Consider the following 20,075-nt stretch of genomic DNA (forward strand, 5'->3'; position numbering starts at 1 on the left):
CTGGTCCAGAACAAGGGAGCCTCAAAGTCATCCGATTGATCGCTGAGGGGGCTTGCCTTGCTTGAGCTGGAGGGACGGAGGGGAGGGAAGTTGACATCATAAATTTGAAAATCAGTGCCACTATATGCAAGTAACTAGCGGGTACTGGATTTCCGAACTACCTAGGATAGAGCAGGGGTGAAGATGTTTGTTCGGAACCTTGACTGCATTAGAGAATAATGTGCAAGGCATTGTAACTCCCTGACCTCATGATGCATATGCTAGTCCCTTAAGTGCCATAGGAAAAGACCGCCCGTTTCGGAGGTCGATGAGTGTTTGTTATCATATGTTGTCGGGGAGGGAGAGAAGTGTGTGTTGGAGAAACGGTCAGTCTGTGTCATTAGACAAAGTCACGTAGCACAGGAAGCTGATAATAATTCGCGTAGCACAGTCCCCATCCAGTGGACTGACCAACCCCATCCAGAACACTTTTCTAATTCTATGGGTAGTATAGAGGCATTGCTGCAGCTCATGGCGTTATCAAAGATCTCACAAATGTTGTAGGAGATTTCTGCATAGGGGTGCTTGCATGTCATTGAGACCAGAAGCTGGCTTGCAGCACAGAGCCAGCCACAGACTCAGTCCAAGGATAGTTCAATTGTTGATATTGCTGCGCCGAATTGGCCCCAACGGCTGTGCAGGAGAAGCATCGGCGGGTCGTGATACTCAACCTATCTAGTGGCAGTAACCATAGGCAAAATAATAATCATTATAATAAAGACTGCAATAATAATAATGACAATAATAATAATAAGAACAACAACAATACTCGCTTCATACCTTCATGAGTTTCGGACTCCTTCCGGAAACTCCGTTCTGCACCCCGTGAAAGCCACGCAGAGCATTTGCTTTTGATTCTCCTGGAGGTTTGATCAAGCCAAACAAGCCCGAGTGACTATTCGGGTAGTAGTATTCGCACAACCGGCATAGAAGTCACTTAAACGAGGCTAGTCCAGTGGAAATCTAGCTCATGCCTAGTTTTAGCTGCTGGATTGACTCGATTAGCTGCAGAAGTGGTGCAGTAGTCAACGTTGCTAACGCCTTTTCCGTGGGTAAGCAGGATGGCCTGGCCGAGCTTCAGGCCCGCAGCCGAACCTCACACGGGCCACCAAGAGCGAGGTCGTCGACTCCCGCGTTCAGCCTATGATAGCACGGCAGCGTTCCACAAATATCCGCCACTCCTACCTACCTAGGCAGTCCGTCCTGCCGTAAGATGCGACTAAACTAGAGGAGCTTGGAGTACTCCGTACTAGCATGAGTAGTCTACCAGACAATAACAATATCACCCTAGTAAGTTTGTGGAAGAGGGGGGCGAAATGAGGGTTCTGCCGTGAGGTCCGGGGAGGGCACGGGCGGGAAAAATGATAACAATGATAAATAGTTATCTACACATTACAATAGACGAATTCCGCACTTTCCTAATCCCCTTGCTACTTCAACTACTACAACTGTCACTACCTCTCTCCTTAATAGCTTGCTATCTTTAGATAGTCGGAGTCTCCTGCGTCGTCTGATCCCTTAGGACGGAAATCAATTCATCCTGACTGGGAGTGGTGGTGGGGGGGGGCGCAGTGTTTACAAATGGTGAAAAGCGCGGGCGGGCTGTGTCTTGGGAAGCACAGGACAGTCTCAGCCCAGTGTGTCGCCCGTCGCCGCCAAACACGTAGACTACGACTAGTAGAACTAACTAGCGGGAGCGGCACAGCTCCTTAGCAAGGTAAGTAAGTTGCCTGCTGTCCGGGTAAGCGAACCACAACGCTGTAGCGGAGATTTGCCCCCATGCCGAGGCGCCCCAGTCTACGGACGGTATGGAACAGTTCCCACCAGTACAAGAGGAAACAGCCCGCGCTAACTTGTGCACAGTCCGCTACCTCCTGCGGCTAATTCTCTATGAGAGTCAGCCTAAGGAGCTCGGAGTGGAGACTCTGCCTCCTCGGTCTTCATGCCAACTTGCGTCTTGTTAAGTAGTAATAATTACTACTACAAGTCCATACATAGTAGGTAGGTAGTATTGATGACTAGTAGACTGACTAGACCCAGCCCGAACCACCCCCCCTCCCTTGATTTCCCTGTTGCCTTTGTATTCAAACTTGTGCAGAAAGTACGGTAATGCTCGCTCAGTGCTTGGGTTATTCTCGTCACATTACATTGTCAGATTAAAAAAAAAGGGAGCAAGCCCTTTGGAGGTTTGGGCCATTATATTGACTTAAGAGTAGCATGGTAATAAGTATATGATTGAGTTACACACACGGCTGACATTCCGATTGACGGCATGAGCTGCATGACATTTCCGCGTCTCTGATGGAAACGGGATTATGCCCTACTAGTCTTACGGTAAGAGGTAATAAGTTTACTTACTAGGTTGATATCAATGGATAATCTTGCCGTCGACGGTTCCAGACTTCGATATGGAGCGTCGGCTGAACAGTGCGTCGAAATCGTGGAGCACCTAGCTCCTCGCTGTACACGGGAAGAATTACAGGTATTCGCTATTATTGTTGCTCACCCACACCCACACCCCCCTATCCTGTTCAAGAGTGATCGGTAATATCTTCTTTTGAAGCTACGCATGAAGTCGTAGAATTCAGCCCGGAGATTATGGGAACGGCCAATACGCGCACTTTACTATGCAGTGGCACCTAGTACTAACTCGTTTAGATTGTGGGGCTTTACTGGTAGGTCAAAGTAATGGTGTGATATTCTTCCGGGCTATCCTGTGGCTTTCTGTTGACACTTGCAAACTTTCCTCATTCCCTCAATTAGTGGGAGGCCGCAGGGGATATTTGGCCGACCGGCGGAATAAGTATACGCCTGCTCTCTCATGAAACCGCCAACAAATTACACAAAGACATAAGTTACTATTAGATTTACTCCTTTCAGGTCAGTATTATCTTGGTATGGGGCACGCAAAACAAGGAAAAAAAAAAAAAAAAAAAGAAAAAAAAAAAAGAAAAAGGGATAGAAAATCCTATAAAGACAGACAAGACAGCCTGCGCTAAAATCCCGGACTATCTTAGCACTTAAATACACAGTAGCAGTTCTGCTCCGAACGCGTTTGAATGGATCCTCGGTCATTCCCGGGTGAGGGTGGGGAGCTCGGCGGAGGCAAGTAATGTCCGTGCAGCCGAGATAGGTACGCGTCTGTTTCAGTTACCTAGAAGATTGTTATGCATGTGTGTGGCTGCTTTTTCGAGGAGCTAAATCATATCCTGACAGCAGTAACCACGCGAATGTACACATTGAAGAACGCCCTTCATACTCTGCAGAGAGGTCTAGAAATATACTATACGAACTTGGTACTAGGGCCGCGGAGGAAGACGGTATACAATTAGGAAATTGTCAAAGCAATGCAACGTCGCCTTGTTTATAGTCTAGTCTACTAGCTTATGGTGAACGGATCGAGACGGAGCAGTTCCATATGAAGCATGGGGACCGATAGTGCTTAATATGAACCCTTGTAAAGATACCACATGTAAACCGCGCATCAATTTATGTCAGTATATTGGAACAATAGAACCTCACCTTCCCAAACTAGTAAGGGGAAAACTCCCCATCTGAACCCCTTAGGCAATTGCATCAATATTCTCCTTGTCCTTAGGTCAATATGAGTCTCTTTACGGAGAATAGAACTAACAATCTGTGAGATTTTTACTATGGTATTGTATGCACGTTGACATACTACATCATGTAGAGTGTGTTCACCATCTTCCTGCTAGCTGCTTATTGCTAGTTAGGTGATCATTTAGCTTAGAATCCCGAACCTCGTTCTAGTCCGGACGGTAGGGTGTAGCACTGCTTGAGTGGAGGAGCCCCGGCCTAGCCTTGGGGCACATAGCCGTTTAAGGTGACTTGCAGGAGGGTTGATTATCATCTGCAGCCACTAAGGCTGGTGGGTTATCTGTACCAATAACTGCGAAGGAGCAGCCCGTATGATGGCTGACCGTGGTTCCATCAGCACGCGTCCTCGATGCCAAGATAACATTGACATATTACCATGCGAGTCAAGTCTTTATTGGGAAATAGAGCTCGGGCCGCACGTTCATTGTTACTAGCGATGCTAATCGTGTGTATGTGGAGTTATTGTCTCTATCCATGCTCTCGAAGAGATTACAGCGGTCCCATAGATGATTGGTTGAGAAGCCCGAGAGTCAACTTACTACTACTAAGTAAGTACTACTACACGGTTTGGTTCTCTATGCCCTTGTTCCGTCCATGGTACTACTGCTAAAGTAGTATTTGTTGGTTACGCCTAAGCTATCTGAGTAGGGTACTCTTGTGTCAGTGTACGTAAGTGAAGAGCTACTGGCAGGATTCACATAATAACTGTCCAAATCATAGTCCCACGACGGCTGCTAAGACCAGTCGAACACCAATCATGGCTATTACTCCAAATTTGGTTGATGGCGAGATAGTAGTCGATCGTTAGCAAGCGAGACGCATAACCTCCATAGATATCTGAGATCTACTAAGCAAGCCACAAGCTGCATATGGAACTCCGTGTCTACCGGGTGGGGAGGGACGGTTGGCCGAAGAGCCCATAAAAATGCCGCTTTGGTCATATGCGGCCCCAGTAACTTCGCGAGTTAAAATTGTGAGGCAACACCAGCATTCCTGTACAAGAGCACATGTGCAGGAGCTGTGCTCCGGAAAAAGTGAATAGCTATGTCAATGTGATCTTCCGAAGCACATGACTGCTCGGGACTGTGACTCAAGGGAACCTTTTTATGATATACCTTACAGCGTACAGATAAATTCCAGCTACTCAAAAATATCATCATGGCTCAGAGTTGATAGCCATATTCTGATTTGGTAGGCCAGAGACCTCTGTCTCGGATTAACTTTCAGCTGATAAATGCATGTTCTCGGAGCCGACCATGCTTATGGGTCATGACATTACTAGCTGAGAGACAGTGGTGTGTCACTGTCTGGGGAATGGTCTCGACTTCGTATTACCTCCAGCCTATGGCAGCATTTGTTAATGTTAAACCCCACCCAAGCTTCGTGATCCATTCTTATTTAGCGGGCGACTGGTTGTGGGAGGCAACGAGTGCAGGTAGTGGGCTTTAATGAGACGGGGTTGGGAGATCGCCGCTAGGATCACCGTTAACCTGAACGTTTTTGGTTTGAGGCCAATGAGACCATAGCTACCACCGATTCTGTATTGTGCGTAAAGTTCCCCAGCACACTGTCAGTGGTGTTTAGGGGGGCCCGTTCTTCGCTTTTCGCCCTTTCCAAGTATCACTTATTCTATGTATACCAGAATGAATTCAATGTCAAGTAGAACTTCACCATGGATTAAGATTTTCTAGGCAAATATCTGTTTTCTCCGCGATGGACAGCTGCCCTCGATATTGGAGGGGGCATGGGGGATGGTGTGCGTGTGTGACAACCTGTTGACAAAATTGTAGCCTAGTGCGCAGTAGCTGGAATTGCTTAGCGAGGCACGCAGTCCCGTTCAGTGTATTTTGTTACATAGCTATTACCGTTTCTTCGCTTTGAGATAGTTCGCCTTTTGCAACAAGTGGGATTCCAAAATGCGAGATTCTGTGCTTGGCCTGTAATTTAATGGCTGAAAGCTACCACTACCATCTAGAGATGCTAAGTAAGTACGAGAAGATGAAGAGATTCACGTCTGGAATGTGGTGAGAAATGGTCATTCGGTCTTCGGGTCATTTTCTTTCCTAGGGACCTTTATCTCAAAATTCCCGAAGAACTTTGGATGGGTGCTTTGCTTATCTTTCTCCCTTTCCATTTCCATGGTCGCAGTATCATCGCCTAGTCTACCATAGTTAACATAACTTTGTCCGGCTGACCTTCAATATTATTATGTGCTTGGGAGGCTCAAAGAGCTGTGCTGATCGGTACGGGCTAAAAAGAAATTAACAAAAAAAGAAAAAACAAGAAGCCATGTGCCATGAATAAAACAAATGCCTTTCTTTCCCCTTTAGTTGCGAGAACCTCTATCTTGATGCCCTCAACATAATAAGAAAAGAATCCTGAGGGTGAGATGGGAATATGTAAACTAGTAACCTCAATTATTTCCACATAATTTCCGACCTCTGGAAAGGTTTGTTGTCCTCTCTGACAACTATTTCATTTATTTTCTTTTTCCCCATTCGTTTTCCTCCCGATCGGAGCTTCTTGTCTAGGCCGATGGTCTGCTATGTTGGCTATTTTAGTTCTCACCAATGCCACTAGGTAGTATGCAGCAGCAATCTGCACCTGGATAGAATTAGAAATTGTATGTTGTTACAGGATCAGACTCCTCGAATGATGATTTGAAGAAATTACTATGTCGTCACTGTCATGTATGGAACAGCTCTGATTCATTTTCGGTAGCGGCCATTCTCTCCTTTGATTCTTTGAAAATCCCGGGAATTCATGATTATAGCAAGCTTGACATGTTAATTCGGATTTAATGGTAATGCTTCAATAGGGGGAGCATGTTATCTCTCTTCACATAGACGTTAAATTACGCATGGAATTCGGAAACGAGTGAGATTTTTTCCCCCCGTTTCCTCTCTCTTTTTTTTTTTTTTCTTTTATCCTTGTTGGTTGATCATCCAGCCGACAAACGAACTCTGCCCCCCCCCCACCACCTCTTACCAAGTATTATCTAGGTGATTTTGCCTGTCGGCTCATCGGCGTCACTTGCCCATCGGGAATGATGAATGAGCCACCGATGATTTTATGTTAGGTTTATCCAATCTTTTTTTTTTCCCTTTTTGTTTTTTTGTTTTTCTCCGTCTGATTTTTACTATTTTCAATTTGGTCATTTTTCTCAATATCCGATATTTAAATGATTATGAATTTTGTTTATTCCCATTTAGGGTTTTTTTTTGCGTATGACTCTGTATACTTTGCCCCTTTCCATCTATTCAGTCCACCTTGACCGGGGAAGGAAAGAGGCGGAAAAGAAAAGAAAAGGAAACAAAGCAGAATGATAGAATAAACCAAGATAAAAAAAATTGAAAAAAGAAATCAAGGAAGAAGTAAAGAGGGGAAGTAAGTCCAGAAAGCAAAGATGGAGAATGTATCATCCTGTTGCAGGGGAGGAAAGTGTGTGTGTATGACCATGGACGGTGGAGTGGAAAGGAGGGAGGCATTTCTCTACTCAAGCTTCGCTCTGGTAAAAGTACCTTAGGGAGAGGTGGCTAGTACGAGGAGATACTGGGCCTACTCCATAATAATGACTCTCGTGTTTAGGAAGTCTACAGCGTCCCGGGCAGGATGCGCAGAACCGAGTGGACTAGATAGTGCTAAGGAGGTACTAGGACGGACCGGTTAGTACGGAATACTACACCCCCAAAGGCCCCAACACAGTTAAACCACTGCGAATTTCGGAGACGCCCACTAACGTGCTTTTAGCTCCTACTTTAGCCTTAGAAAACACACCCACACACCATCAGCAGTCTCCACCCTCTCTGGCCCATGTCACTGCAGTGGACTGCACAGTAGCTGCATGGACCGCCGCCAATCCTTTCTCCACCCGCATTATCCTCCATCAGTCCATCTAGATCCAGGGTCTCTGACGCACGAGGCAAAAATACACCTGCATGACACTCAAAATGACAAAGGAACTGGAGCCCACAAGTAACTTATTTATATTTCTCTCTAGGGATTGGCTCAATCCATTGTCTGGATGCCGGACTTGAACATGTGCCTTCCCTGCCATTCCGTGCCATCGACTCCATCTGCAACAAATAAGAATCCCCAATGTTGCATGTTCGCCCATAGGCATTCTCATCTTCTGTGAAGCCAATTGACCTCAGAGCTGGTCTTTCAGTTTCTTAGAACTTCCTGACGAGGTCTTGGGCTATCTTTATACCCAGACATTCGTTCATCCTGTTCTATCTTTTTTTTTTTCTTCCTTTCTTTTCTCTTTCTCTGCCTCTACTTCCGTCCTCCTATCCTGTTCATCCTACTAGGAGACCATATACCCATATTCTCTCTATCTCTCCTCTCCTCAACTTGTCAATTATCAACAAAACTTTTATGCTGGCAGAGCGGTGCCCAGCATTTTCGTCATTTTCTCTATCCCCCGATAACGCGCCCCTGTGAGCACAGTGCGCAGTGCCAGTCCCGGTGTCTGTAGCTTGATCCAGCATTGGCGAGAGATCGGGGACGAAATTCGGAGTGAAGTCTATAGCGACCGAAGCAATCAATTGGCTTGAGGAGTGTAATCCTAGGCCTGATCATATTGCTTCAATCATGGAGTTTCCGTTCATGCGAGCATTTATTGCCCTCTTGTTAGTATTGACCTGAACTGGCCTGAAGCTTACTTTTGATGTATCACCAGTGATTGGACATCTGATTGTATCGAATCTCTCTAGCTGACTCCCTGATATATAGTTTGTATCGCTACTTCCGTCTTGTTGTGAATCTCTTTTCTTTCTGGACATTCAAACCAATTCCTCCGCCGGAGAATCCGAAGTTAACTGCCCAAGATGTAACGGTTATCTTACCAACGTTAGAGGGATGTGGTGATGAACTCGTGGAAACCATAAGAACGATTCTCGACACCCAGCCCTACGAACTCCTTTTGGTCACCATTGAAGCGAATCGACAAAAAGCCGAGAACATGCTGAGCTTGATGCCCGCTTCGAAGTCAAGAATCCGCTTGTTCACCGTTACTCACCCCAACAAGCGTCGACAAATGACTGAAGCGATCCCTGAAGTCAAGACTACTATCACGGTCTTCGCAGATGATGACGTGAGTTGGCCACGCACAGTCCTCCCTTGGATGCTAGCCCCTTTCGAAAAGGATGAGCGATTCGGTGGTGTGGTAACTTGTCAACGTCTGAGACGGGCTGTTTCGCCATCATTCTCTCAACGCATATGGGGATTTCTGGGTGCACTTTACTTGGAACGAAGAAACTTCGATTGTGCGGCAACAACGCATATTGACGGTGGACTTCCCTGCATGTCAGGCCGGACAGTCGCATACAGAACAGATATCCTTCAGAATGAGGGATTCACGTATGGATTTACCAACGAAGAATGGTGGTTCGGAAAGTACCAATTGAACGCAGACGACGACAATTTCATTACCCGTTGGATGGTGTCGCATGGCTGGGAGACTTACATGCAATATCATCCTGAAGCGGAGGTCTTGACAACTCTGGAAGACAACCCCAAGTTTCTCAAGCAGTGCGCGCGCTGGTCCCGAAGCAACTGGAGGAGCAACCTCACAAGCATGTTCCACGAAAAACACATCTGGTAGTAAGTCTACCCTATCTGACTTGTCTGGTGAGCGTGCGTACAATGCACACTGGGATGAGTGTTTGTCTCCTGTTATCGAATGGCCTTTCATTCGCAAACCCTGCTTGCCTCCCACATCGTTGGTCAACGACGCCGTTGGATGGTATTTCCCTTCATCCCGATTGTCATTTCCCAGATCTTTCTACAGGCATAAGGAACTGGCCGTCGGCCTTGGAAGGCTGGGTCGCTCCTAGTCTTGGGATCCGACTGTGGAAAAAAAATTTTTTTTTTTTTTTTTCGTTAGGCCGCTTACTGTAAATGTCTGTCTGATCCGCACGCTAACGCTTGGTTTACTGTATTACTAGTCGCCAGCCTTGGAGCGCATACGCTGTTCACTTGACGACGCTTTCGCCGCCAGCTTTCCTCGGCGATTTATTGCTCCTTATACTATGTCACAAGGCTACGGTTTCTTGGGACAATGATACGCACGCGTTAGCTATGCAAGCTCTCGGACTGTGGATGTTTATTAGCAAGTTCATCAAACTTCTCGGACATTACATCCGTTACCCGGTTGATGTTATCCTTTTGCCGGTGTCCATCCTCTTCGGCTATTTCCACGGAGCTATTAAAATATACGCCGTGCTAACTCTGAATGTGGTAAGTTGCAGTACCCCAACACAACATGCGTTCTGTTCCGTTGTTTCGTTTCTACAGAGGGTGCATGCGCAAGTGCAGCCTAGTATCTTTGGGCGACGCTTGTAGCATGGAAGTGGGCTCTAGCCCTTGGCCTGCTTCCGTGCTCGACACCCAACCCCTCCCATAATGCAATTGCATTGGCCGTGGGCCTCACCTCATCCTCGCCCTCCCTGTATCCACCCACGGCCTTCCCCATCTTGGTAACCCGATTTTGCCTTCTGCATCGCTTTGATTTCTACTTCCGATTTCTTTCTGCATTCCGGCCTTCCACTTTTTTCTTAGGTTGCTTGTCACTTTTTCCTGGTTTCTTTCCTCATTATTGGTCTCATTCCCTCTTCTTATCATCTGTGCTTCGCTGTCCGAGTTTAGTACGGTGGCTATTACTTGTTCCGTCTTATTTTTTGGCCTCTGATTCTTCCCTTTTCACGCAACATCTGGCCTTGTTGAACGATGACTACTCCTTGCTATCCGACTCAGATTGGCTAACCGAACTATTATTTTTTCAGACCACATGGGGTAGCAGAGACGGTGCCGATGATTATGACGCGGAGCGGATGAAGAAGCGAACGGACACGGACCGTATGAAACGGCCTTATTACCCGAGTTACATAACTCAATGAAGCCCACATGCGCGGTGTGTGGACATATGTCAAATTACTAAATGCCTTTGCTTTTACCTTGAGCCAACCTTCTTATCGTGTCCGTGGTTCAGCGACTGCTCGCACCCCGGGCGTGCCTGTCCTGCTGGTTACTGAAGCTCGCCTTTGATATCCCAGCGACCTTCCAGCAATCGCTCTAGAATCTCGGTTGCACGATACACTATTACGATGAGATGCCTTGATGACGCTAAATTGGGAACAATGAGATTAGGGTTCCCATGGCCTTCAGTTGATGTATAATTTCTCTTTGCACAAATATTTTTATCTTTTCACTTGACCCTTTCCTCGAGATTTAATGGACCGATCCTGTTGCACGCACGGCCCTGTCCAAGAAAAAAAATATCCCTCCTACGCTCGGATTGACTCCTCCATCCAAAATTTGCCCTGTGCCTCTCCTTTTCTCGGTCCTTGATTGGTGGTTGTTGTTTGGGTCTGCAACACCAGTACCTGACACAACCTTTCCAATCCTGGACACTCTGGTTATTTCAAGCCTTCTGAGTTCTGTAAATTATAAAAGCGTGGGCGGATCTTTTCTTATCCAAATTGGCATGGTTACTAAATGTGCTGTTTCCCTCACTGCCGCCTGTATGTTCAGTTTTCTTTTTTTCCATCCTTCTCTGCTTTCCTACCCCTAGACTCTACATGTGGGAAAATTTGCTGGAGTGTTCTCATCTTCATTGTCGATTTGGGTTTAATCTCCTTCGTACACTTTATGCATAATATTTAATGCTCAATATGCAATCAAAATAATCAATTTGAAATGTGCTGTGCTTATGAAATGGGTGCGATGCGATGTATGAAAAGTCTAGGTGTCTCGTTTATAGATAGGCGTCGCCAGGCATCGTCGTAAATAGTGCAACTGATGCACATACATATATGTCTCTTTTCACTCGCTCCGTATCATGATTACCTTTTATTCGCTCTTGAAGGTGTATTTTTTGATTGCTTGTCGCGAGGACGATCGGTATACAGCCCTCCAAAGAAGCAGGTGGACCGCTGTTGTCTTCATCATCTATCATTGCTTCAATGCAGCGACCAGCGAAGATGGTATGTGGCGGAGCTGTGGCGCATGTGGCGTTCCAATCGGAGACTAGTAGTTCTCCGCAATACGGCTTACGAATAAGCTCAAACCTCCGGTTTACCAATCGGTCCGCTTCACAGGAGAAAAGACGCAGAAATTTGGTTGAAGAGTCTTTAGAACTCCAGGAGGAGCCACGCCAAATATATCATATCATTGTTCGAACCAACTCCTTTGTATTCGCTCGATCATTTGACTGAGAGGCGATGCCCGCGTTTCATCGGGCCGTTACGGCTATTTCGCGGCAGGCGGTCTTCAGAGGTGCGCAACGTCAATATGTTGTTGCACGTTCTATCAGTGCCTCAGCATTGAAGTCCGCCATTGCTCATCCCATTACTACTCATGGCCCCCCACCTAAGGCCCCTTCACCTACATCTGCCAATCCAGAGCTACTACAGCAAGATGCGGCCTTGTACCAGAAAACCGAGAAAAGTCCGCTACCAGGAAAACCATCTGTGCTCAAGAAGCGATTCTGGAAGAATGTTGATGTCAAGCAGAAGCCAGGTACGCATTTCTTCTCCTGCGATCAGTCTACATGGGACACTTGCGTTGACATGTTTTGTTCTCAGATGGGGACTATCAGGTCCTGCTAGACACACGCCCTATTCGGACACCTTCCAAAGACGTTTTATCCATACCGTCAACGAAGCCATATCTTGCACATGCGATCGCGCTGGAGTGGGATGTCATGACCACTGCCCAGCAAGCGCTAAAGAACCACCTCATCCCTCTAACTTCTCTGACCGCCCGTGCAGCGGATATTGCCGCAGAAGATGCTCGAGGCGAAACTACCACGAGAGATCAAATATTGAAAACAGCGATGCGGTATTTGGAAACGGACACCCTGTTGTGTTGGGTGCCGGAGCAGAACGCTTACGCTGCTGATGAAGTGGATGCCGATGGGAAGAAACCGGAAAGCCTCCGAGAGGCCCAAATTCGGGTCGCTCAAGATACAATTGCCTTCTTGAGCACCAAAGTATGGCCCGGTGTGGACATCCAGCCTATCCTCGACACCGATAGCATATTACCAGCCTCTCAGCCTCAGGCTACAAAGGACATTATTCTGCAGTGGATTTCTGGTCTGCAGGCCTACGATCTGGCTGGACTGGAGAGAGGAATACTGGCCGCAAAGAGCTTGTTGATTGCAGTCCGTCTGGTCGCTGAATGGAGTGAGACGTTCCGAGAGGTGCAACGACCGGGCCGCGAGAGGTTCGGCATTGAGGAAGCAGCGGAGGCATCCAGCCTAGAAGTCAGGTGGCAGACTGATATGTGGGGAGAGGTTGAAGATACCCATGATGTCGACAAGGAAGATTTGAAGCGCCAGCTCGGCAGCGTCATTGTATTGGTTAGTGGAGAGACGAGGTGACTGTTCTAATGCATTTCATTGGAACCAAGCCAGCGGGACCACACATTCTGTACAATATATGTCAACAGAGATTTCTGTCTCTGTTTTATTAGAGAACAGTGTAACTATAGAGAGAGCCCCTTTTCACCTGCTGAGACCATCGCGCGTAGTTACTCCGGAGGTAGTGAAACCCATCCGTCTTGGCCCACGCGCGGGAAGAACATCGTCATCACCATCTCCTCCATCATTTCTTGCGACTAGTCACGAAAGTTGTACGCCAACCAGTCCAGAAGCCTTCACTTACTTCTATTTTAGCTTGCCTGGTACCCTGCAGATCATTATCCGGTCTACCTCTGCTAGTTCCGGGTTTAGACAAGTGTTGGAGGCCAGCAAGACATGACGGAAAGGGGCGAAGGGTGAGTAAACTCTCTCTGCCGCTTCGGTTCCCCGGGACCTCGTGGTTGAATCACCGCAAGCCATACCCATCATCCCTTCAGCTATCTCACTTGTGCGTGGGTCCTGGGATGAATCATAAGCAATCGCTAGGTTGTTCTTGAATTAAACCTCCGACCAGAACATAAGGAGCTCTCTTGCCCAGCCTGAAACCTGGGGTTGCCCCGCGATTTGGGCGCTTCGCTCGCTAACATAACATACTGTTTCGCAGACACAAACGGTCTCGAAGTTCCCTGGCGCTGGCGCTTTTACACCGCGATAGGTCGAAGGATAACCGTGAAGAGCCGGTCGTTCGCGATAGTGGCTCCTCCGAATCCGCCACGTCTTCCCTTGCCAATAGTACTCCATCCATATCTGGAGTTCCAGCTACCCGAAGCTCCAGCCGCCGAAGTACACGCCCTCAAGAGCCAAACCTACGTCCCATGTCTGCTGAACCGTCACAAGAGCCCGCGGGCCATCACAGAAGCGGGGATAACATTGAGAAGCTACCCTCCATATCACATGCCGAGACCAGTAGCATGTCTTTAGACCAGTCAGTCCGGACTTTTCGTCTATTCGAGATCTTACGGAGCGGCGACACGAATGCGATTTCGAAAGCCATCAGAGAGACCAAGGAGCCGCAGGGAGCAAATGCCCTTTCTGGGACAACTATTTTACACCTTGCGATTCAATGCGCTGAGCCGCAAGTTGTCGAATTCGTGCTGTCCTCCAGCCAGGACCTTGACATAAACGCGCGTGATCGGGAGGGCAATACACCTCTTCATTTGGCCGCTCAGCTTGGACGAGGTCCAGTGATTCGCGAACTGCTAAACCAACCCTCTATTAACGATTCGATCATAAATTACAACGGCCAAACAGCTCTTGATATTGCGCGCACTCCAGAAATCTTCCAGCAACTTCAGCTAGCTCGCTCACTGTTCATTGACGTCAAGACCCAAGAGATCCAAGCGCTCGTCTCTCAAGGAGAATACGAAAAACTGGAGAAGGCGCTCGAAGAGCCCCGTGTAGAGGGCAGCATCGATGTCAACAGTTTAGATTTGGTAACGGATCCTGCCACTGCCCAGTCTGGGGGCACATTGTTGCATGAGGGTGCCAGGAAAAAGGACACACAACTGATTCAGATCCTATTGATGCATGGAGCGGATCCCTTCCGTCGTGACAAGAAAGGGAAATTGCCTCAGGATGTTACTAAAGATGACAAGACCCGTGCGATCGTCAAGAAATCTCCAGCAGCAGTCATCGCACAACGTGGCATACAGGAAAAAGCGATTCTCGGCACCAGCGCAGCTCAAGGTGTGCCTGGCCGCTCAGGCGGTAGCGAGGCGCCTTTTGCTGGCAAGGAAGCCCGTGAAATGAGGGGTTACCTAAAGAAATGGACTAATTATACAAGTGGCTATAAATTGCGATGGTTCGTTCTAGAAGATGGTGTGCTGAGCTATTATAAACACCAAGGTATTATGCTTGCCGGTCTGTATAGTTGTTTCTTGGCCATAGCTGACTGGTTACTTCTTGCAGATGATGCGGGCTCCGCCTGCCGAGGAGCGATCAATATGAAAATTGCTAGGCTCAATATGGATGCGCAGGACAAGACCCGCTTCGAGATCCATGGAAAGTCATCCGTCAAATATCATCTCAAGGCGAATCACGTTGTCGAGGCAAAGCGTTGGTTCTGGACTCTAAACAATGCCATACAATGGGCCAAGGATGAGGCGAAGGAGGAAGAGAAGCGTCAATCGAAACATGCTGAAGTACTTCGCCAGGCCAAGATTGAGCAAGTGGAAGGCCGATTGTCCGAGACCATATCCGACTCTCCAAGTTCAGCTATTCCTAGATCCAACGTGAAGAGCCTTGCACCCCCTTCCATCAATATACCAAGTAGCAGTGGCACACGGCTCAGCACGTACGCGTCCCACACAACCGCAGGGAGCGCGCCCGAAGACGAAGAAAGCTCCTTGTACGGGTCAATGGAGCACGCCGCTGCACCAAATGAAGTCAATCGGGTGCTGAGCCATGTGACCTCGGCGCCAGATATTGACGGCGATGACGAAGAGGAAGGTGACTATGCGTCCAGTCATGATATGCAGCCCACGGACAAAGATGCTTTGAACATCACTGCCCAGTCAACGAAACTCCAGCTTGACATCCTTGCCAATGTCGCGTCTTCGCTGCAAGCGGAAAAGTCAAAGAATCCTGCCACATCACTCTCCGATCCAGCAGTTGATCAGGCTTTAGTTGCTTATGAAGCAGCTGTGAGTAGTTTACAAGGCTTAGTGCAGAGCCTTTTGAAGATATCCCGGGACCGTGATGCGTATTGGCAGTATCGCTTGAATAGGGAGGCATACTTGCGCAAGATGTGGGAGGAAAGCATGGCAAGGATCGCTCAGGAACATGAGGAGCTCCAGTCACGAATGGGCGAGTCCGAGGAGAAACGTAAGCGTACCAAGCGGGCGTTGAAGGAAGCGTTGGAGTCAACAGCCACGAGCCGTGCAGTCAGTAAAGCTCCGTCGCGCGCGCAGGTTGCCAGTGGAGAAGTTGCCGATGTCGAACACGAAACTCAAGAGCCGGAGCCAGCAGAAGTCTCGCCAGAATTCGAAGATCGAGAACTTAGAGGTACTCTTCGTAGTAGGAAGTCGGCTATGTCCAATATCAGCACTCTCTATGACTCGGAGTCTGAGGATGAAGACGAGTTCTTCGATGCCATTGATTCCGGAGAAATTGAGGTGGAGAAACTTGCTGGCTCGGAGGAAGGCGAACAGAAGCCTCTGGAGGAGACCAATGAGCTCCGAACCGCGAAGAGATCTGAAATTGTGCCTTCGTTCAAGGGATATGAAGAACCCATCCGGCAGAGACTGAAGATGGATTACGACAATAGACCGAAGATTTCGCTCTGGGTATGTTATCATCCCTCTTGGCCATTGAAGTCGTATGTAGCTGCTGACATGTGTTTGCTTCTAGGGGATTTTGAAGTCAATGATTGGGAAGGATATGACGAAGATGACTCTCCCGGTATCCTTCAATGAGCCTACATCCCTGCTTCAACGCGTGGCCGAGGACTTGGAATACGCAGATCTACTTGATGTTGCAGCGGATCGACCCGATTCTATGGAGCGTCTGGTATATGTCGCTGCATATGCTGCAAGTGAATATGCTTCTACGATTGGCCGTGTTGCTAAACCTTTCAATCCTCTTCTTGGGGAGACATTCGAATATGTCCGGCCGGACAAAGGGTATCGGTTCTTTGTCGAACAAGTCAGCCATCATCCCCCGATTGGTGCTGCTTGGGCCGAGTCGCCAAAGTGGGACTACTATGTAAGTTTCAGATGCGTGCGTCCCTCTGGACATATGATTGACGCTGACATCTTTTCTCATAGGGCGAGTCTGCTCTGAAGTCCAAGTTTTACGGAAAGTCGTTCGACATTAACCTTTTAGGGACATGGTTTTTAAAGCTACGACCAGCATCTGGAGGAGAGGAACTGTATACCTGGAAGAAGGTCACATCTTCCGTCATTGGCATTATCACCGGTAGCCCCACAGTGGACAACTACGGCCTGATGGAAATCAAGAATTGGACCACAGGCGAAGTTTGCTATTTGGATTTCAAACCAAGGGGCTGGAAGGCTTCATCCGCATATCAGGTGACGGGCAAGGTCGTGGATCGGGATGGGTCGCCCAAGTGGAGTATCGGTGGCCGATGGAATGATAAGATCTACGCGCGCCATACCCCAGGGTTCGAGGCGACAGTTTCCGGCCAGGATCCTGAATCGGCCAAGACGTTCCTGGTCTGGCAAAGCCATGATCGGCCGAGCGGGATTCCATTCAACCTCACACCATTCGTCATCACTCTGAACGCTTTGCCCGAAGGGCTCAAGGAGTGTCTCCCACCTACCGACACACGACTTCGACCCGATCAGCGTGCGATGGAGGAGGGTGAGTATGATTTAGCCGCCACGGAGAAACATCGAGTGGAGGAGAAGCAGCGCGCCAAGCGGAGAGAAAGAGAGACGAAAGGCGAGGAGTATAAGCCCAAATGGTTCAGTAGGGCCAAGTGCCCGGTCACTGGTGAAGAGTATTGGGCACACAACGGACAATACTGGACGAGTCGCGAGAGCGGCGACTGGAGCGCCTGCGAGGACATCTTCTAACTTGGTACTGTTTGACTTGGGGTTCGCAAGCGGACTGTCTCTACCTATGTAATTAGAACCCAATGGATCCGTGCCTTTGCTATTATTCATCTTTTAGTTTTACTCCCTCCCTCGTAACTTAAGGTACTAATTCTGGGGACCGGCCGGGTGAAATCACGTGCACGCGGGCGAAAAGGACCGCCGCCGCGTGGGAGAATCAAGCCACTTTTTACTGCAAGAGTCCTGTTCAAGCGTCGCGTTGCACCCACAATGACCGGCGAATATACTTGTGGGCGCTGTCTGCAGGTGCTCCGGCGAAGGGCTGTTGCCCAGAACTCTGTGGCTCGCTGGCATCAAGTCGCCAGTCCAAGGCGAGGGGGATACGGCTTTCCCGCTTCATGCGTGCGGAGCTTGAGCTCTCGGAGCAGTGCTTCCTTTAAGTCCAGGCCTATACAAGCCCCAGTCCGACAGAATACTCTATCGTCCAATTTGTCGGCCTCCTCAATTGCATCGCAAAATGTCAAGTCGATTGTGCAGAAGGCCACATCTGCCACATCTGCCGCCTCGCCAGAGGCCCGGGCACTTCTGAAGCCGAACAACCTGTTTCACTCCTTCTCCCAGTCTCCAGCAGCTGCAATCCGACAGCGTGCGGCTTTTATCAAGCAGAACGCCTTCTGCCCCCATCCGAGCCATCAGCAGACTCGTTTGCCCCTGTCCCCCCACGATCCCGAATCGCGCAAGAGCCAGGTGACCTCGGAGAGTCTGCCTCCCGCGCACTCTCATTTCGAATGTCCCGACTGCGGTGTTCCGATTTACTGCTCCGAGGGCCATTGGATGGATGATTTCGAGGCCCATCTGGAGATTTGTGAGACAATCCGACAGATCAATGAAGACGATCATGACTTACACTCCGGACGGTTTTTCCCGGAGTTCTCGTACCCCGGACTGCAGGACGATAACTTCGTCATTAACATGACGAATTGGGACACTTTCCTGTACACACGAGAATTCGAGGCCATCAACGATGATCGAAGCATGCGACAAGTAACGAGAATGCTCACCTACCCTCTCACAATTGGAAGTGTTTTGCATGAGCTGAGCCCTTACAATGTCCGGAAAGAAGGCAGGCTTACCGTGGAGGGTCTCAAGAGTGTCAGCGGTAAGTTACAGTCTCTCTCTCTCTCTCTCTCTCTCTCTCTCGTCTTGTAGGTTCGCCAGCTAACCTATTGGCTTTATTCAGCGCTCCGGTACACCCTTCACCCTCCCAAGACCGGCGAGGGCGTCGACATCCAAGGACTACGACTCAAGGCTCCTCCCGTGCGCATATTCATTTTGGGAGCTCGCGCCGAGTCCTCGTTGCCGCGCGAAGTTTGGCTCCAACTTAGCTACATTTTCCCGCGCTCCCTGATCCATTTGATCTTCATCGGACCGGAGAGTATGGCCAACCGGGATGATGAATTCCCACTACCCGAGCGCACCTCCGAGAATCCCTTCGGTGGTATCGTGGAGGACAGACTTGGAGGACAGTTCAAGATTACCACGTACGTTGACTACTTCCACACAATGTACAAAGCGCAGTACTTCCAGCCCTTCGATCCTTATCTGGACTGCTTCATGCTCTTCCACCCGGGTCTGGGACACCCGGCCAGCTCCCACGAATGGGAGGAAACGCTCCCGCAGCTCCTCGAGACCAAGGTCCCCATCATCAGCACGGGCTACACGCAGTGGGATATGGAACGTGACATCAACTGGGTCAACGAGAAGTGTGCCGGTGAATTCGACATTCTGCTCGAACCCGGTGAGAACGTTTTCCGCAGTTTGCGCTGGGATCTCAACGATCTGGATCCCCATGACGTGTCCTGCGGTAACTGGGGTCTTTGGGCTTTCAGAGGAAAGAGGTACGAGGCGACTTTCAAGGATCAATAGTGTTAAGTCTGGAGGGTTTGCCTGTTCTTGATGTAACGCGATGTTTATTACTGTCCCCTCTTTTCCTCTGTCCCTCTCTGTCCTCTACCCCGCATCTCCCATATTTTCTCACCTGTATATTATCCCAGCTGCATTTCGTGTCTTGTCTTCGTTCATATGAATCAGATATTGGTCGCAATGATGCGATTGTAACCTGTCAGTCTTTATTCCGCTGTGTACATTCTCAGCTATCATGTCAAGCATGTTGACCTTGGTCGAGTCAAAGGTAGGGAGGTCTACGACAGTGCCCAGCAGTGTCTCCCTCTTCACTTTTACTCTTCACGTTTGCTATATGGGCGCTTCTGATCCTGCTTCGGACGAGTAACGGAGCAGCAGGGATAATACCAAGAAAAGGTTTTACAGCGTAAGACAGAGGGTGGTCCAATCTGGGAAGAGATTAGATAAGCCCAGCCTCAAGGATGGATTAAGCAAACATCGCTGGACTGAGGCAAGACCCAACGTTGCCGACGGATTGTTGAGTTCCTACTTCGCTACGTCATTGCAGATTGAAGCCTCAC

The 20,075-nt window shown here is 48.7% G+C and overlaps 5 protein-coding genes across 5 annotated transcripts; 4 read left to right on the forward strand and 1 right to left on the reverse strand.

The window, feature by feature from the left end:
• Positions 1 to 2,743: 2,743 nt before the first annotated feature.
• On the reverse strand, positions 2,744 to 3,173 carry BO79DRAFT_56107 (uncharacterized protein). Its single transcript, XM_025689421.1, has one exon. The coding sequence runs from the start codon at positions 3,112 to 3,114 to the stop codon at positions 2,878 to 2,880; it is 237 nt and encodes a 78-aa protein (XP_025543597.1). The 5' UTR covers positions 3,115 to 3,173; the 3' UTR covers positions 2,744 to 2,877.
• A 1,078-nt stretch (positions 3,174 to 4,251) lies between these two features.
• On the forward strand, positions 4,252 to 5,183 carry BO79DRAFT_275208 (uncharacterized protein; the record flags this gene model as incomplete). The annotated part of the gene is made up of 4 exons (XM_025687646.1): positions 4,252 to 4,450; positions 4,700 to 4,848; positions 4,908 to 5,019; positions 5,124 to 5,183. Exons 1-4 carry the CDS (start codon positions 4,415 to 4,417, stop codon positions 5,181 to 5,183), a joined length of 357 nt encoding a protein of 118 aa, XP_025543598.1. The 5' UTR covers positions 4,252 to 4,414.
• Positions 5,184 to 8,023: 2,840 nt separating this feature from the next.
• Positions 8,024 to 10,855, forward strand: BO79DRAFT_56117 (glycosyltransferase family 2 protein). The gene is made up of 4 exons (XM_025689422.1): positions 8,024 to 8,288; positions 8,392 to 9,261; positions 9,606 to 9,897; positions 10,443 to 10,855. The coding sequence occupies exons 1-4, from the start codon at positions 8,251 to 8,253 to the stop codon at positions 10,554 to 10,556; spliced, it is 1,314 nt and encodes a 437-aa protein (XP_025543599.1). The 5' UTR covers positions 8,024 to 8,250; the 3' UTR covers positions 10,557 to 10,855.
• Positions 10,856 to 11,765: 910 nt separating this feature from the next.
• On the forward strand, positions 11,766 to 13,133 carry BO79DRAFT_166601 (ATP synthase complex assembly protein ATP12). The gene is made up of 2 exons (XM_025679327.1): positions 11,766 to 12,177; positions 12,243 to 13,133. The coding sequence occupies exons 1-2, from the start codon at positions 11,880 to 11,882 to the stop codon at positions 13,037 to 13,039; spliced, it is 1,095 nt and encodes a 364-aa protein (XP_025543600.1). The 5' UTR covers positions 11,766 to 11,879; the 3' UTR covers positions 13,040 to 13,133.
• Positions 13,134 to 17,842: 4,709 nt separating this feature from the next.
• On the forward strand, positions 17,843 to 19,712 carry BO79DRAFT_285001 (putative mRNA processing protein (Mss51)). The gene is made up of 2 exons (XM_025688307.1): positions 17,843 to 18,751; positions 18,833 to 19,712. The coding sequence occupies exons 1-2, from the start codon at positions 17,863 to 17,865 to the stop codon at positions 19,516 to 19,518; spliced, it is 1,575 nt and encodes a 524-aa protein (XP_025543601.1). The 5' UTR covers positions 17,843 to 17,862; the 3' UTR covers positions 19,519 to 19,712.
• Positions 19,713 to 20,075: the final 363 nt, after the last annotated feature.

Source organism: Aspergillus costaricaensis, assembly GCF_003184835.1.
Source record: "Aspergillus costaricaensis CBS 115574 unplaced genomic scaffold BO79scaffold_4, whole genome shotgun sequence".
Taxonomy (NCBI): domain Eukaryota; kingdom Fungi; phylum Ascomycota; class Eurotiomycetes; order Eurotiales; family Aspergillaceae; genus Aspergillus; species Aspergillus costaricensis.

Coding starts and splice junctions, on each gene's coding strand:
- BO79DRAFT_56107 (XM_025689421.1), bottom strand. CDS start 3,114: ATGACCGAGGATCCATTCAAACGCGTTCGGAGCAGAACTGCTACTGTG.
- BO79DRAFT_56117 (XM_025689422.1), top strand. CDS start 8,251: ATGGAGTTTCCGTTCATGCGAGCATTTATTGCCCTCTT. Junction 9,262..9,605: donor CACGAAAAACACATCTGGTA/GTAAGTCTACCC, acceptor CTGTATTACTAG/TCGCCAGCCTTGGAGCGCAT. Junction 9,898..10,442: donor CCGTGCTAACTCTGAATGTG/GTAAGTTGCAGT, acceptor TTATTTTTTCAG/ACCACATGGGGTAGCAGAGA.
- BO79DRAFT_166601 (XM_025679327.1), top strand. CDS start 11,880: ATGCCCGCGTTTCATCGGGCCGTTACGGCTATTTCGCGGCAGGCGGTC. Junction 12,178..12,242: donor TGATGTCAAGCAGAAGCCAG/GTACGCATTTCT, acceptor TTTTGTTCTCAG/ATGGGGACTATCAGGTCCTG.
- BO79DRAFT_285001 (XM_025688307.1), top strand. CDS start 17,863: ATGACCGGCGAATATACTTGTGGGCGCTGTCTGCAGGTGCTCCGGCGA. Junction 18,752..18,832: donor GGGTCTCAAGAGTGTCAGCG/GTAAGTTACAGT, acceptor GGCTTTATTCAG/CGCTCCGGTACACCCTTCAC.